Source organism: Salmo salar, chromosome 16, assembly GCF_965601325.2.
Source record: "Salmo salar chromosome 16, fSalSal1, whole genome shotgun sequence".
In the NCBI taxonomy this organism is placed as follows: domain Eukaryota; kingdom Metazoa; phylum Chordata; class Actinopteri; order Salmoniformes; family Salmonidae; genus Salmo; species Salmo salar.
In genome coordinates, this window is record NC_138306.1 from 15,310,602 (window position 1) to 15,327,506 (window position 16,905).

At 43.0% G+C, this 16,905-nt stretch overlaps 1 protein-coding gene across 1 annotated transcript in view; it reads left to right on the top strand.

The window, feature by feature from the left end:
* The window catches only part of LOC106573187 (bcl-2-like protein 13), a 39,343-nt gene that overhangs the window by 727 nt on the left and 21,711 nt on the right, over positions 1–16,905 (top strand). The window contains exons 2-4 of the mRNA XM_014147959.3: positions 70–252; positions 14,516–14,623; positions 14,787–14,943. Coding sequence (XP_014003434.1) covers positions 135–252; positions 14,516–14,623; positions 14,787–14,943 — 383 coding nt within the window. The 5' untranslated portion in view covers positions 70–134. The remainder of the gene's footprint in view (positions 1–69; positions 253–14,515; positions 14,624–14,786; positions 14,944–16,905) is intronic.

A 16,905-nucleotide genomic window follows, 5' to 3' on the forward strand; every position in this document is an offset into this window, starting at 1 on the left:
TACACCCATATATGCTCTTACTAGATACTTTGACTGCAATAACCAGTGTGCTTTTCTTTCTACTTTCAGAAGTTTGAGCTTTTTACACATTTGACTGCATGTGCCTGAGAGTCTGACCCTGCTGCATCTCTGCAATGGCTGCCTTGTGCTCCACCTCTGTGCCTGAGGGTTTCCACTATGAGACTAAGTACATTGTCCTCAACTACCTGGGCCTCCTGCCCCCCTCCCAGCTACTGTCCACTGCTGGCGGAGGTAAGGGACAGGCTGCACCCCCTTACCACTCACACTAAATCAGGATGGGGAAGATACTGGGGATAGGAGGGAGTGGCTGCTTCCTGTTCCCAATTCTCCACCACTAGCACACTCTCCACTATGTATTTAAAATTGGTGTAAGCATTTTTGTTTATACCAATGCGAGAGCGTGTACGAGTGCACACTTCGGTAAATAATTGGGGTGCAGACGCCGTCTATACAGATTGCCTGCCAGTGCCCACCCCCCTTTTCATTGGCCCTCATTAGAAATATGTAATTGCTGTCTTGGTCTCTGGCTTGAAAACCTGCCCAGTAGCTTTAGTACAGAGGCTGTTCTGTATTCTGCCTGGGTTGAGCTAGTGGACTGTTAGTCTTTTCTTGTCCTAATTCTGGGAGCTCACACAAACATGGTCAGCACGCATGTGTCAATCAAAGCTTCCTGGAGTCCTACCATGCCTTTACAGAATGGATGGGCAGCTTGTGCTGGCACCACTTCCAAGCATGTTGGTATCTCTACCCTAGGTATGTGGAGACGGAACAGAATCGAGTAATGTTGACAGTAGGGTTTGGCGATATTACAATGGTATCATCTATCAACGATGATTGGCAACATGCAGTAAAGAAGGGAGTAGGGCAGCCCACAAGGGACATTCTGAATCCTACCTCATTTGCACATGCTGTATATAGATTTTTCTGCTCTATTATTGATTGTATGTTTGTGTTGTATGTGTCGAACTGCTTTGCTTTATCTTTGCCAGGTTGCAGTTGCAAATGAGAACTTGTTCTCAACTAGCCTACCTGGTTAAATAAAGGTGAAATGTATATAACATTTTAAAAAGCATTCAAAGTAATCTGCCTATTCCTATTTGATGGATATATTTCCTATTTCAATAATTAGACTCAGTTCTATAGGTCTACAGAATGCAAGAGAGGAATGTAGGCTAGACAGAGTGGAGAATTCCACCAAAGCAGTGCAAAAGGTCCAGTCAGAAAATATAATCTCGGTCTTTCTCTTGCTCTGTTGGTTGCATGGGCCTTATAGCCTAAATCTATTTGTTTTTATAATGGGCACTCCTTAACTATATCCTGTTTAGCTGTTTTCAAAAACCTAGGCAATATTACTTTGGGCTAGGCTATGCTTTCATCAATTTATGCATGCATGCTTTTTTTCTCCCGATCAAACAATGAATGCATTGAACAGAGTTCAATTTAAAGAAGATGTTTGAATAGCCTAAAAATGTAATAGGGCCAGGGGACTAATAATGAGAGAAGAAACCATATCAATATAGAAAAATCGAATGACAAGTTTAAGCTTATTAAGAAAGAAATAATACGTGAGGGGCAGGAAAATCCATCCATGTGAGGTTGAAAACCAAATGGCCAATAACCTATCCCCTAGGCCTATTATAAAAGCTTTAAGACAAATTTAAAGTTTTATAAACAGAAGCCTATTTCCCAAATATTCTAATAGCCTAAGAAGGCACTATTGTCCTGAAGTTGCCACTTTCAAAAAGAACAAGAATGGAAGTAGGAGTCCTATAGGCTGGTCTCAATCACAGCTTTATTAGAGATGATAAACAATAGCCTATTAAGAGAGGAGGATGAGGCAAAGCAATTATTCTACATTTCTGAAGATGGTAGACTTCGCTTCTATCCAGCCCATGATTTTATAACCTAACTCATTACAGTAAGGCCTGTTCCTCGTCAGTTGACTGTCAATTTTCTCAATGTGAGCGAGGCACACGTATACCTGTTACATGCTGGATCTCCACTAGAAAATTGTTTTAGAAAATATTTGCCAGCACTTAGGTTCTGCCCAGGCTTTCAACAACATTTTTTTTTTTTTTTTTTCACTTTTATTTAACCAGGTAGGCCAGTTGAGAACAAGTTCTCATTTACAACTGCGACCTGGCCAAGATAAAGCAAAGCAGTGCGACAAACAACACAACAGAGTTACACATGGGATAAACAAACATACAGTGAATAACACAATAGAAAAATCTATATACAGTTGAAGTTTACATACACCTTAGCCAAATACATTTAAACTCAGTTTTTCACAATTCCTGACATTTAATCGTAGTAAATATAACCTGTCTTTGGTCAGTTAGGATCACCACTTTATTTTAAGAATGTGAAATGTCAGAATAATAGTAGAGAGAGTGATTTTATTTCAGCTTTTATTTCTTTCATCACATTCCCAGTGGGTCAGAAGTTTACATGCTACCAAATACTAATTGAGTGTATTGTCTTTACATTGTTTAACTTGGGTCAAACGTTTCAGGTAGCCTTCCACAAGCTTCCCACAATAAGTTGGGTGAATTTTGGCCCATTTCTCCTGACAGAGCTGGTGTAACTGAGTCAGGTTTGTAGGCCTCCTTGCTCGCACACGCTTTTTCAGTTATGCCCACACATTTTCTATAGGGTTGAGGCCAGGGCTTTGTGATGGCCACTCCAATACCTTGACTTTGTTGTCCTTAAGCCATTTTGCCACAATTTTGGAAGTATGCATGGGGTCATTGTCCATTTGGAAGACCGATTTGCGACCAAGCTTGAACGCCTGACTGATGTTGCTTCAACATATCCACATAATTTTCCTTCCTCATGTTGCCATCTATTTTGTGAAGTGCACCAGTCCCTCCTGTAGCAAAGCACCCCCACAACATGATGCTGCCACCCCCGTGCTTCACTGTTGGGGTGGTGTTCTGCGGCTTGCAAGCATCCTTCTTCTTCCTCCAAATATAACGATGGTCATTATGGCCAAACAGTTCTATTTTTGTTTCATTAGACCAGAGGACATTTCTCCAAAAAGTACAATCTTTGTCCCCATGTGCAGTTGCAAACCGTAGTCTGGCTTTTTTATGGTGGTTTTGGAGCAGTGGCTTCTTCCTTGCTGAGCGGCCTTTCAGGTTATGTCGATATAGATACTTTTGTGCCTGTTTCCTCCAGCATCTTCACCAGGTCCTTTGCTGTTGTTCTGGGATTGATTTGCCCTTTTTGCACCAAAGTACGTTCATCTCTAGTAGACAGAATGTGTATCCTTCCTGAGCGGTATGACGGCTGCGTGGTCCCATGGGGTTTATTCTTGCGTACTATTGTTTGTACAGATGACCGTGGTACCTTCAGAAGTTTGGAAATTGCTCCCAAGGATGAACCAGACTTGTGGAGGCCTACAATTTTTTTTTTCTGAGGTCTTGACTGATTTCTTTTGATTTTCCCATGATGTCAAGCAAAGAGGCACTGAGTTTGAAGGTAGGCCTTGAAATACATCCACAGGTACACCTCCAATTGACTCAAATGATGTCAATTAGCTCATCAGAAGCTTCTAAAGCCATGACATCATTTTCTTGAATATTCCAAGCTGTATAAAAGGCAGTCAACTTGGTGTATGTAAACTTCTGACCCACTGGAATTGTGATACAGTGAAATAATCTGTCTGTAAACAATTGTTGGAAAGATTACTTGTGTCATGCACAAAGTAGATGTCCTAACCAAATTGCCAAAACTGGTGTTAACAAGAAATTTGTGGAGTGGTTGAAAAAACGAGTTTTAATGACTCCAACCTAAGTGTATGTAAACTTCCGACTTGAACTGTATAAGACTCCAGCTTCAGTGATTTTTGCAATTCGTTCCAGTTGTTGGCAGAAGAGAACTGGAAGGAAATGCAGCCAAAGCAGGAGTTGGCTTTGGGGATGACCAGTGAAATATACCTGCTGGAGCGCGTGCTACTGGTTGGTGCTGCTATGGTGACCAGTGAGCTAAGGCGGCGCTTTACCTAGCAAAGACTTAGATGACCTGGAGCCAGTGGGTTTGGCGACGAGTATGAAGAGAGGGCCAGCAAACAAGAGCATACAAGTCGAAGTGGTGGGTAGTATATGGGGCTTTGGGGACAAAATGGATGGCACTGTGATAGACTGCATTCAATTTGCTGAGTAGAGTGTTGGAGGCTATTTTGTTAATGACATCGCTGAAGTCAAGGATCGGTAGAACAGTCAGTTTTACGAGGGTATGTTTGGCAGCATGAGTGACGGATGCTTTGTTGTGAAATAGGAAGCCGATTTCATTTTGGATTGGAGATGCTTAATGTGAGTCTGGAAGGAGAGTTTACCAGACACCTAGGTAGTTGTCCACATATTCTAAGTCAGAACGTCCAGAGTAGTGATGCTGGGCAGGTGCAGGCAGCGATCAGTTGAAGAGCATGCATTTAGTTTTACTTGTATTTAAGAGCAGTTGGAGGCCACGGAAGGAGTGTTGTATGGCATTGAAGCTAGTCTGGATGTTTGTTAACACAGTGTCCAAAGAAGGGCCAGAGGTATACAGAATGTCATCTGCATGGAGGTGGATCAGAGAATCACCAGCAGCAAGAGCGACATCATTGATATATACAGAGAGAAAAGTCGGCCAGAGAATTGAACCCTGTGGCACCCCCATAGACTGCCAGAGGTCCGGACAACAGGCCCTCCGATTTGACACACTGAACTCTATCTGAGAAGTAGCTGGTGAACCCGGCGAGGCAGTCATTTGAGAAACCAAAACTGTTGAGTCTTCTGATAAGAATGCGGTGATTGACAGAGTCAAAAGCCTTGGCCAGGTCGATGAATACAGCTGCACAGTAATGTCTTTTATTGATGGCGGTTATGATATCGTTTAGGACCTTGAGCGCGACTGAGGTGCACCCATGACCAGCTCGGAAACCAGATTGCATAGCGGAGAAGGTATGGTGGGATTCGAAATGTTTGGTGATCTGTTTGTTAACTTGGCTTTTGAAGACTTTAGATAGGTAGGATAGGTATCGTTCTGTAACAGTTTGGGTCTGGAGTGTCTCCCCCTTTTTAACCTCTTACATCTAGACGTTCCGCTAGCGGAACACCTGCTCCAATATCCAATGATGGGCGTGGCGCGAAATACAAATTCCTCTAAAATCAGAAAACTTCAATTTTTCAAACATATGACTATTTTACAGCATTTTAAAGACAAGACTCTCGTTAATCTAACCACACTGTCCGATTTCAAAAAGGCTTTATAACGAAAGCAAAACATTCGATTATGTCAGCAGAGTACCCAGCCAGAAATAATCAGACACCCATTTTTCAAGCTAGCATATAATGTCACAAAAAACAAAACCACAGCTAAATGCAGCACTAACCTTTGATGATCTTCATCAGATGACAACCCTAGGACATTATGTTATACAATGCATGCATGTTTTGTTCAATCAAGTTCATATTTATATCAAAACCCAGCTTTTTTACATTAGCATGTGACGTTCAGAACTAGCATACCCCCCGCAAACATCCGGTGAATTTACTAAATTACTCACGATAAACGTTCACAAAAAACATAATTATTTTAAGAATTATAGATACAGAACTCCTCTATGCACTCGATATGTCCGATTTTAAAATAGCTTTTCGGTGAAAGCACATTTTGCAATATTTTCAGTAGATAGCCCAGCCATCACGGCTAGCCATTTAGACACCGACCAAGTTTAGCCCTGATCAAACTCCGATTTACTATTACAAAAGTTTCATTACCTTTGTTGTCTTCATCAGAATGCACTCCCAGGACTGCTACTTCAATAACAAATGTTGGTTTGGTCCAAAATAATCCATCGTTATATCCAAATTGCGGCGTTTTGTTCGTGCGTTCCAAGACACTATCCGAAATGGTAAATCAGGGTCGCGAGCATGGCGCAATTCGTGACAAATGATTTCTAAATATTCCATTACCCTACTTCGACGCATGTCAACCGCTGTTTAAAATCCATTTTTATGCCATTTTTCTCGTAAAAAAGCGATAATATTCCGACCGGGAATCTCCGTTTAGCTAAACAGAGGAAAGAAAACAAAGCTTTCGGTCGACGCAGGCACGAGCCTGAGTCTCACAGTACTGTAACCAGCCACTACCAAAACGCGCTACTTTGTTTCAGCCAGAGCCTGCAAAGCCACGATTCAGCATTTTGCCGCCTTCTGAGAGTCCATGTGAGCCGTAGAAAGTGTCACGTAAGAGCAGAGATCCCCTGTAATAGATAGAGATAATCAACAAGGCCAAGAAATGGTCAGACAGGGTACTTCCTGTACAGAATCTTCTCAGGTTTTGGCCTGCCAAATGAGTTCTGTTATACTCACAGACACCATTCAAACAGTTTTAGAAACTTTGGAGTGTTTTCTATCCAAAGCTAATAATTATATGCATATTCTAGTTTCTGGGCAGGAGTACTAATCAGATTAAATCGGGTACGTTTTTTATCCGTCCGTGAAAATACTGCCCCCTAGCCATAACAGGTTAAGAGGGGGATGACCGCAACAGCTTTCCAATCTTTAGGGATCTCCGATGATATGAGAGGTTGAGCAGACTAGTACTAGGGGTTGCAAAAATTTCGGCAGATAATTTTAGAAAGAGAGGGTCCAGGTTGTCTAGCCCGGCTGATTTGTAGGGGTCCAGATTTTGCAGCTTTTTCAGAACATCAGCTATCTGGATTTGGGTGAAGGAGTAATGGAGGGGCTTGGGCAAGTTGCTGTGGGGGTGCAGAGCTGTTGCCCGGGGTAGGGGTAGCCAGGTGGAAAGCATGGCCAGCCGTAGAAAAATGCTTATTGAAATTATCGTACATTTATCGGTGGTGACAGTGTTTCCTAGCCTCAGTGCAGTGGGCAGCTGGGAGGAGGTGCTCTTATTTTCCATGGACTTTATGGTGTCCCAGAAAATTTTGGAGTTTGTGTTACAGGATGCAAATTTCTGTTTGGAAAAGCTTGCCTTTGCTTTCCTAACTGCCTGTGTGTATTGGTTCCTAACTTCCCTTAAAAGTTGCATATCGCGGGGGCTATTTGATGCTAATACAGTACGCCACAGGATGTTTTTGTGCTGGTCAAGGGCAGTCAAGTATGGAGTGAACCAAGGGCTGTATCTTTTCTTAGTTGTACATTTTTTTTGAATGGGGCATGTTTATTTAAGATTGTGAGGAAAGCACTTTGAAAGAATAACCAGGCACCCTCTACTGACGTAATGAGGTCAATATCCTTTCAGGATACCCAGGTCGATTAGAAAGACCTTCTCGCTGAAGTGTTTTAGGGAGCGTTTGACAGTGATGAGGGGTGGTTGTTTGACCGTGGACCCGTTATGGACACAGGCAATGAGGCAGTGATCGCTGAGATCCTGGTTGAAGACAGCAGAGGTGTATTTAGAGGGCAGGTTGGTCAGGATGATATCTATGTGGGTGCCTGTGTTTACGGACTTAGGGTTGTACCTGGTAGGTTCCTTGATTTGTGAGATTGTGGGCATCTAGCTTAGATTGTATGATGGCCGGGGTGTTAAGCATATCCCAGTTTTGGTCCCCTAACAGAACACACTCTGAAGATAAACGGGGGGCAATTAATTCACATATGGTATCCAGGGCACAGCTGGGGGCAGAAGGTGGTCTATAGCAAGCAGCAACGGTGAGACTTGTTTCTGGAAAGGTGGAATTTTAAAAGTAGAAGCTCGAACTGTTTGGGCACAGACCTGGATAGCATGACAGAACTCTGCAGGCTGTCTCTGCAGTAGATCGCAACTCCACCCCCTTTGTCAGTTCTATCTTGGTGGAAAATGTTGTAGTTGGGGATGGAAATTTCAGGATTTTTGGTGGCCTTCCTAAGCTAGGATTCAGACATGGCTAGGACATAAGGGTTGGCAGAGTGTGCTAAAGCGGTGAATAAAACAAACTTAGGGAGGAGGCTTCTGATAACATTCATGAAACCAAGGCTTTTACGGTTACAGAAGTCAACAAATGATAGTGCCTGGGGAATAGGAGTGGAACTGGGGGCTACAGGGCCTAGGTTAACCTCTACATCACTAGAGGAACAGAGGAGGAGTAGGATGAGGGTACGGCTAAAGGCTATAAGAACTGGTTGTCTAGTGCGTTGGGGATAGAGAATAAAAGGAGCAGTTTCAACATCTTTCGTCATGATTCATCCAGTTGTTGCATGCAATTTCACGGTATAGCACAACTTTGGTTTTAGCAGTTTTTGTATATTATCATTTTTATTCCCAAAATGTTTTTAGGGGGTTGGCCAATAGGGGGTGATACTATGGTATATCACAGTGTTTTATGAGAATATACCCATGATAGGACAGAGGTTGACATCGTCCAAACCTAGTTGACAGTCACTGACGTTAGGGTGGGAAATGGTTTGATCTACTCAATGGAACCATTACAACCTCCTCCATTAACTAGCGTGACCTGCTCTAACTACGGACGGCGTGACAGCCAAGTAGGAGCAGTAGTCTGGGGTTCTGAAGTCTGCCATGTGCCCCATGTGATTGCATGGTTAAAGAACGAGTCTGACTGTTCCCTATGAAAGGCAAAGACCTTTTTGCTCTGACAGGAAGAGCTGGACCTCCGTATTTCCTGTCGACCGTTTTGTCAGAGGGGGTGGGTAATGTAGAGACGGGTGCCTGATCCCTGCTTTCCGCTTGGCCCACTCCTTGTTCTGACAGCCTGTCGCGTGCAATCCCCGTAGCATTACTCACACGCCACCGGTCAAGAGAAAAGAGATGCGCAGGCCGGACTGCTGAACCAGCACCTAGCCTGGCTGGGAAAACCAACAGCCTCATTGCTTCTCACTGAGTGAGTTAATGTGTGAGCGGCCAGCAGAGGTGTTAAGGGTGAACGAGACGCTTGATGTGTGGAAATTGGCTGATGTACTAGGCATTAGACTGCGTTACCTGGATAAAGAGTCTTGCCTCCCTTTGACCCATCCTTTTCCTAGAAATAAGTACAGTATTTGAGTTCTGCTAGTTGATCAGTTCTATTTAATTCTTGACAATGGACTTGAGCAAACCGTTCTTACTTTCTCTAAGGAGAATTTGCGCTTTGCCCTTGTTTCTGTATTCATTTCATATGTGTTGGCAGATGCCTTGTTTTAGCTGTGCTGCTGGCTTCCAAACAAATGAGAGCAGGAGGAGGCTAGCCTTGGGCCCAGTCAAATAGCTGGCACGTTAACAGCATAGTTGAGTTGACCAAATCCACTTCAGAGGCAGCGTGAACTGACCGAGCATCATCCACAGCGGCCCAATGAAATCTCTCTGTATCACACTCGCCCCCTCCCACGGTCCTTTCTGGCTGAGTGGCTGCTTTGTTTGTTTCCTAACCAGTGAGCGGGCTGGAGAGATGTGGAGGAGTACAGGGAGGGAGGGCTGTGTGTGCTCTGTCATGTGGGTCTCTGCCTGCCCCCAGCAACATGCAATGGATGTTGTGAATAATTCACCTGTGTGTGTGTGTGTGTGTGTGTGTGTGTGTGTGTGTGTGTGTGAATGAGTGGTGTGCATCTGGGCCTGTAAGCCCGCAATGAGAGCAGAGCGTGTATTGCTAGAGAGAGGAGGAGAAGGTGAGGGAGGAGAGATCAGCTTGAAAAGGGAGTGTGTGTACATTCATTACATGTTTTAATGATATGTACATCTCAGTGCTGTTTGTCCCCTATGGCCTATAGCATACTCTAATGTCAATCCATCCATGCCTGCTCTGTTTGGTAATTGGTGTATATTTAATATCCACACCTGAGGGGCCTACACTCAGCGGAGATGGAGTGCGTTGCTGCTACTTTGCCTTGTAAGTGTGACTGTCATAGTGATGAGCATTGAACAAAGGTTTAACTTTGCTCTGTGTAGATTGGTCTCCATAGAGTACAGTTTTAATTTTTTTGGTACCTTCTAACCTCCCTGTAAACCATTACATAGGCCTACAGCATGTGTACATTTGTGAACTGCAATTATTACACCATACAGTCAGTAACAGAGGTTTTGCACATAACTAATGTTTGCACTGTGCATCTGGCTGACTGAACCATATCACAACTAAATAATGACAAAGAAGAATATTTGATTTTGAATAGATTACTTCAGGAGCATTAAGCCCTACATTAATGAAATAAGGTACAGTGGCTAGCGAAAGTATTCACCCCACTTAGCATTTTTCCTATTTTGTTGCCTTACAACCTGGAATTAAAATGTATTTATTTGGGGGGTTTATATCATTTGATTTACGCAACATGCCTACCACTTTGAAGATGCAAAATATTTTTTATTTTGACACAAACAAGAAATAAGACAAAAAAAACGTAAGCGTGCATAACTATTCACCCACCAAAGTCAATACTTTGTAGAGCCACCTTTTGCAGCAATTACAGCTGCAAGTCTCTTGGTATGTCTCCTATAAGCTTGGCATATGTAGCCACTGTGATTTTTGCCCATTCTTCAAGGCAAAACTGCTCCAGCTCCTTCAAGTTGGATAGGTTCTGCTGGTGTACAGCAATCTTTAAGTCATACCACAGATTCTCAATTGGATTGGTTTCCACTTAAACCACTCGAGTTTTGCTTTAGCAGTATGCTTCGGGTCATTGTCCTGCTGGAAGGTGAACCTCCTCCCCAGTCTCAAATTTCTGAAAGACTGAAACAGGTTTCCCTCAAGAATTTCCCTGTATTTAGCGCCATCCATCATTCCTTCAATTCTGAACAGTTTCCCAGTCCCTGCCAATGAAACGCATCCCCACAGCACGATGCTGCCACCACCATGCTTCACTGTGGGGATGCTGTTCTCGGAGTGATGAGGTGTTGGGTTTGTGCCAGACATGGCATATTCCTTGATGGCCAAAAAGCAACATTTTAGTTTTATCTGACCAGAGTACCTTCTTCCATATGTTTGAGGAGTCACCCACATGCCTTTTGGCGAACACCAAATGTGCCTACTTGTTTTTTTTCTTTAAGCAAGGGCTTTTTTTCTGGACACTCTTCTGTAAAGCCCAGCTCTGTGGAGTGTATGGCTTAAAGTGGTCCTATGGACAGATGCTCCAATCTCTGCTGTGGAGCTTTGTAGCTCCTTCAGGGTTATCTTTGCTGTCTTTGTTGCCTCTGATTAATGCCCTCCTTGCCTGGTCTGTGTGTTTTGGTGGGCGGCCCTCTCTTGGCAGGTTTGTTGTGGTGCCGTATTCTTTCAATTATTAAAAAAATTATTGATTTAATGGTGCTCTGTGGGATGTTCAAAGTTTCCGATATTTTTTTTTTTGTAACCCAACCCTGATCTGTACTTCTCCAACTTTGTCCCTGACCCGTTTGTAGAGCGCCATTGTCATCTTGTAGCTGTTTGCTTCTCCTTAATGCAACCGCTGTGTCAGATTTCATGCGATAATCTGAGTACAGTGCTCAGTCACCAAAACAAGCCATACAGATACCCGCCATGTTGTGGAGTCAACAGAAGTCAGAAATGGCATTATAAATATTCACTTACCTTTGATCTTCATCGGAATGCACTCCCAGGAATCCCAGTTCCACAATAAATGTTCGTTTTGTTTGGATAAAGTCCATATTTATGTCCAAATACCTCCTTTTTGTTCGTTCAGTTCACTATTCCAAATGCAGAAGGCACATGCACTAAGTCCAGACAAAGTCTAAATAGTTCCATTACAGTTCGTAGAAACATGTCAAATGATGTGACCTGTTCACCGGACGTGCTACCTGTCCCAGACCTGCTGTTTTCAACTCTCTAGAGACAGCAGGAGCGGTAGAGATACTCTCAAAGATCGGCATTGAAAAAGCCAACTGACACTTACTCTTGTGTTCCTGACTTGTTGCACCCTCGACAACTACTATGATTATTTTTATTTGACCATGCTGGTCATTTATGAACATCTTGGCCATGTGCTGTTATAATCTCCACCCGGCACAGCCAGAAGAGGACTGGCCACCCCTCATAGCCTGGATCCTCTCTAGGTTTCTTCCAAGGTTTTGGCCTTTCTAGGGAGTTTTTCCTAGCCACCGTGCTTCTACACCTGCATTGCTTGCTGTTTGGGGTTTTAGGCTGGGTTTCTGTACAGCACTTTGAGATATCAGCTGATGTAAGAAGGGCTATATCAATAGATATGATTTGATATAGAATCAATCTTAGGATGTTTTTATCATAAATCTGCAATAATATTCCAACCAGACAATGCCATTCTAGCTCGCTCTCACGGCCGCGCGCATGTTTGAGCTCATGCCAATTTTCCAGACACACGACTGAATCGGCTCTTATTCTTTTCCCATTCACAGTAGAAGCCTGAAACAAGGTTCTAAAGACTGTTGACATCTAGTGGAAGCATTAGGAAGTGAAAAATGACCCCACAGACACTCTGTATTAGATAGGGAATCACTTGAAAAACTACAAACCTCAGATTTCCCACTTCCTGGTTGGATTTTTCTCAGGTTTTTGCCTGCCATATGAGTTCTGTTATACTCACAGACATCATTCAAACAGTTTTAGAAACGTCAGTGTTTTCTATCCAAATCTACTAATTTATATGCGTATTGTAGCTTTTGTGTCTGAGTAGCAGGCATTTTACTTTGGGCATGTTTTTCATCCAAGCTACTCAATACTGCCCCCCTTTCCTCAAAGTTAAAGGCCAAAACTGGTTAAAGAAAATCTGTGATAAATGAAACTGGTATACTTTCTTTTATTTAAGGACCAAAAAATTGACAACTGTGCCATAGAGGATTCATACATACTTACATACCTACAGTGCATTCGGACAGTATTCACACCCCCTTCACTTTTTCCACATTTAGTTACGTTACAGCCTTATTCTAGAATGGATAAAAAATATTTTAAAAATCCTCATCAAACTAAACACAATACCCCATAATGACAAAGTGAAAACAGGCTTTTAGAAATTTTTGCAAATGTATTCAGACCCTTTGCTATGAGACTTGAAATTGAGCTCGGGTACATCCTTTTTCCATTCATCATCCAACTTGATTGGAGTCCACCTGTGATAAATTCAATTGATTAGACATGATTTTGGAAAAGCACACATCTTTCTATATTAAAAGGTCCCACAGTTGACAGTGCATGTCAGAGCAAAAACCAAGCCATGAGGTCGAAGGAATTGTCCGTAGAGCTCCGAGACAGGATTGTGTCAAGGCACAGATCTGGGGAAGGGTACCACAACATTTCTGGAGCTTTGAAGGTCCCCAAGAACAGTGGCCTCGATCATTCTTAAATAGAAGGGGTTTGGAACCACCAAGACTCTTCCAAGAGCTGGCCGCCCGGCCAAACTGAGCAATCGTGGAAGGTGACCAAGAACCTGATAGTCTCTCTGACAGAGTTCCTCTGTGGAGATGGGTGAACCTTCCAGAAGAACAACCATCTCTGCAGCACTCCACCGATCAGGCCTTTATGGTAGTGGCCAGACGGAAACCACTCCTCAGTAAAAGTCACATGACAGCCCGCTTGGAGTTTTCCTAAAGGACTCTGACCATGAGAAACAAGATTCTCTGGTCTGATGAAACCAAAATTGAGCACTTTGGCCTGAATTCCAAGCGTCATATCTGGAGGGAACCTGCTCAGGACCTCTGACTGGGATGATGGTTCACCTTCCAACAGGACAACGACCCTAAGCACACAGCCAAGACAATGCAGGAGTGGCTTCGGGACAAGTCTCTGAAGTTCCTTGAGTGGCCCAGCCAGAGCCTGAATTGAACCCGATCGAACATCTCTGGAGAGACCTGAAAATAGCTGGGCAGCAACGCTCCCCATCCAACCTGACCGAGCTTGTGAGGATCTGCAGAGAATGGGAGAAACTCACCAAATACAGGTGTGCCAAGCTTGTAGCGTCATACCCCAGAAGACTCTAGGCTGTAATCGCTGCCAAAGGTGCTTCAACAAAGGACTGAGTGAAGGGTCTGAATACTTTATGTAAAAACATTTTTTTTAATACATTTGCATAAATTCAACAAAGCTGTCTTTGCTTTGTCATTATAGGGTGTTGTGTGTAGATTGAGGGGGACAAACGATTTAATCCATTTTAGAATAAGGCTAACTTAACAATGTGGAAGAAGTCAAGGGGTCTAAATACTTTCCAAATGCACTGTACACATAAATATTACAATGTGGCAATATACCTGAGACATGAAACGAATAGGAGGGAAGGCATACAGGCTGTCACCAATTTACTAATGCGCAATTTGGATAATGGAAACCTCAAACCATTACATTTTTATTAGACGCTAGATTTTTGCTGAAGTGTTTCTTTAAAAAAAAAAAAATTGTGCTGGAGTCCAGCTGTTTTTCTCAGCACAAGACCGTTCAGTGGACCATACCGTAGCAGGCAATTGTCTCGTCTGTTTTCTATGACAACTTTCTAAGTGTCGACCAAAAACAATCACTGGAAAAGTGGAAACATGGATAATGATGTCATTGATTCTAAATATGTCACATGTGACTGTTAGCTGAGTAGCAGGGTGTTGTGTTCCCTTCCAGGAGATGACCAGTATGCTGTGGACAGGGAGATGGAGAGAGAGCGGAACAGAGTGATGAAAGGACAGATAGAGGAAGAGCTGAGGCAACTGGAAGATGAGATCTCAGCCTGTAAGAGGATGTGCGCTCACACACACACGCACAGATATTCTATGCCCTCACAACACAGACATCTGAGCATGCTAATAGTTGGGTCTTTCGACTCTCATCACGCTGTGTTTTTTTGTACAACTGGGTCTGGGACTGTTAAAGAAATTAATGGGTGTGTTTGCAGCCTTCTCCAGTACAGGCTTTGACTGCCACATGTCTCCAGTGTTCAGCCCTGCCAACCCAGAGAGCTCCATCGAGGACTGCCTTGCTGCTCTGGGCGACCGGGTGGCCAGAGACCTGGACACACACCTGGCCTCCGCTGTACACACACTCCTTAGTGCGTGAGTGTCTGTTCTGCAGTGTACACCAATGATGATCTATGAATGGACAAAACCATCGATCACGTGGCACCATTCATTTCAATGTGAATACTCGATAGAGCATTTGAAGCCAAGGAGGTTGGTTAAGATGGCGCCTCATGTAGGCAATTTATGTAGGCATAACACGCTCAGTTTGAGCTACTCCAGGAAGTGACCTTGCAGGCTAGCACAGTGTTACCCCTTTCATTGAGTATCAGGGTACTTTTTTATTTATTTAACAAGGCAAGTCAGTTAAGAACAAATTCTTATTTACAGTGACGGCCTACCAAAAGGCCTCCTGCGGGGATATAAAATAAATCAGCAAAAAAAGAAACGTCCTCTCACTGTCAACTGCGTTTATTTTCAGCAAACTTAACCTCTTACATCTAGACGTTCCGCTAGCGGAACACCTGCTCCAATATCCAATGATAGGCGTGGCGCGAATTACAAATTCCTTAAAAATACAAAAACTTCAATTTTTCAAACATGACTATTTCACAGCATTTTAAAGACAAGACTCTCCTTTATCTAACCACACTGTCGGATTTTCAAAAAGGCTTTACAGCGAAAGCAAAACATTAGATTATGTCAGCAGAGTACCAAGCCAGAAATAATCTGCCACCCATTTTTCAAGCTAGCATATAATGTCACAAAAACCCAGAAGACAGCTAAATGCAGCACTAACCTTTGATCTTCATCAGATGACACACCTAGGACATTATGTTATACAATACATGCATGTTTTGTTCAATCAAGTTCATATTTATATCAAAAACCAGCTTTTTACATTAGCATGTGACGTTCAGAACTAGCATACCCCCCGCAAACTTCCGGGGAATTTGCTAACAATTTACTAAATTACTCACGATAAACGTTCACAAAAAGCATAACAATTATTTTAAGAATTATAGATACAGAACTCCTCTATGCACTCGATATGTCCGATTTTAAAATAGCTTTTTGGTGAAAGCACATTTTGCAATATTGCTAAGTACATAGCCCAGCCATCACGGGCTAGCTATTTAGACACCCGGCAAGTTTAGCCTTCACCAAAATCAGATTTACTATTATAAAAGTTTGATTACCTTTTGTTGTCTTCGTCAGAATGCACTCCCAGGACTGCTACTTCAATAACAAATGTTGGTTTGGTCCAAAATAATCCATCGTTATATCCGAATAGCGGCGTTTTGTTCGTGCGTCCCAGACACGATCCGAAATGGTAAATCAGGGTCGCGCGCAATGGCGCAATTCGTGACAAAAAAAATCTAAATATTCCATTACCGTACTTCGAAGCATGTCAACCGCTGTTTAAAATCAATTTTTATGCAATTTATCTCGTAAAAAAGCGATAATATTGCGACCGGGAATCTCCTTTTCGGCAAACAGAGGAAAAATCACAAAGACGGGGGCGGCCAGGGCACGCGCCTAAGCCCACAGTCCCTTGATCGGCCACTTGAGAAAGGCGATAATGTGTTTCAGCCTGGGGCTGGGATGACGACATTCAGGTTTTTCCCGGGCTCTGAGCGCCCATGGAAGACGTAGGAAGTGTCACGTTAGAGCAGAGATCCTTTGTAAAAGATAGAGATGGCAAAGAAGTTCAAGAAATGGTCAGACAGGCCACTTCCTGTAAAGGAATCTCTCAGGTTTTGACCTGCCATTTGAGTTCTGTTATACTCACAGACACCATTCAAACAGTTTTAGAAACTTTAGGGTGTTTTCTATCCAAAGCCAATAATTATATGCATATTCTAGTTACTGGGCAGGAGTAGTAACCAGATTAAATCGGGTACGTTTTTTATCCAGCCGTGAAAATACTGCCCCCTAGCCATAACAGGTTAACATGTGTAAATATTTGTATGAACATAGCAAGATTCAACAACTGAGACATAAACTGAACAAGTTCCACAGACGTGACTTACAGAAATGGAATAATGTGTCCCTGAA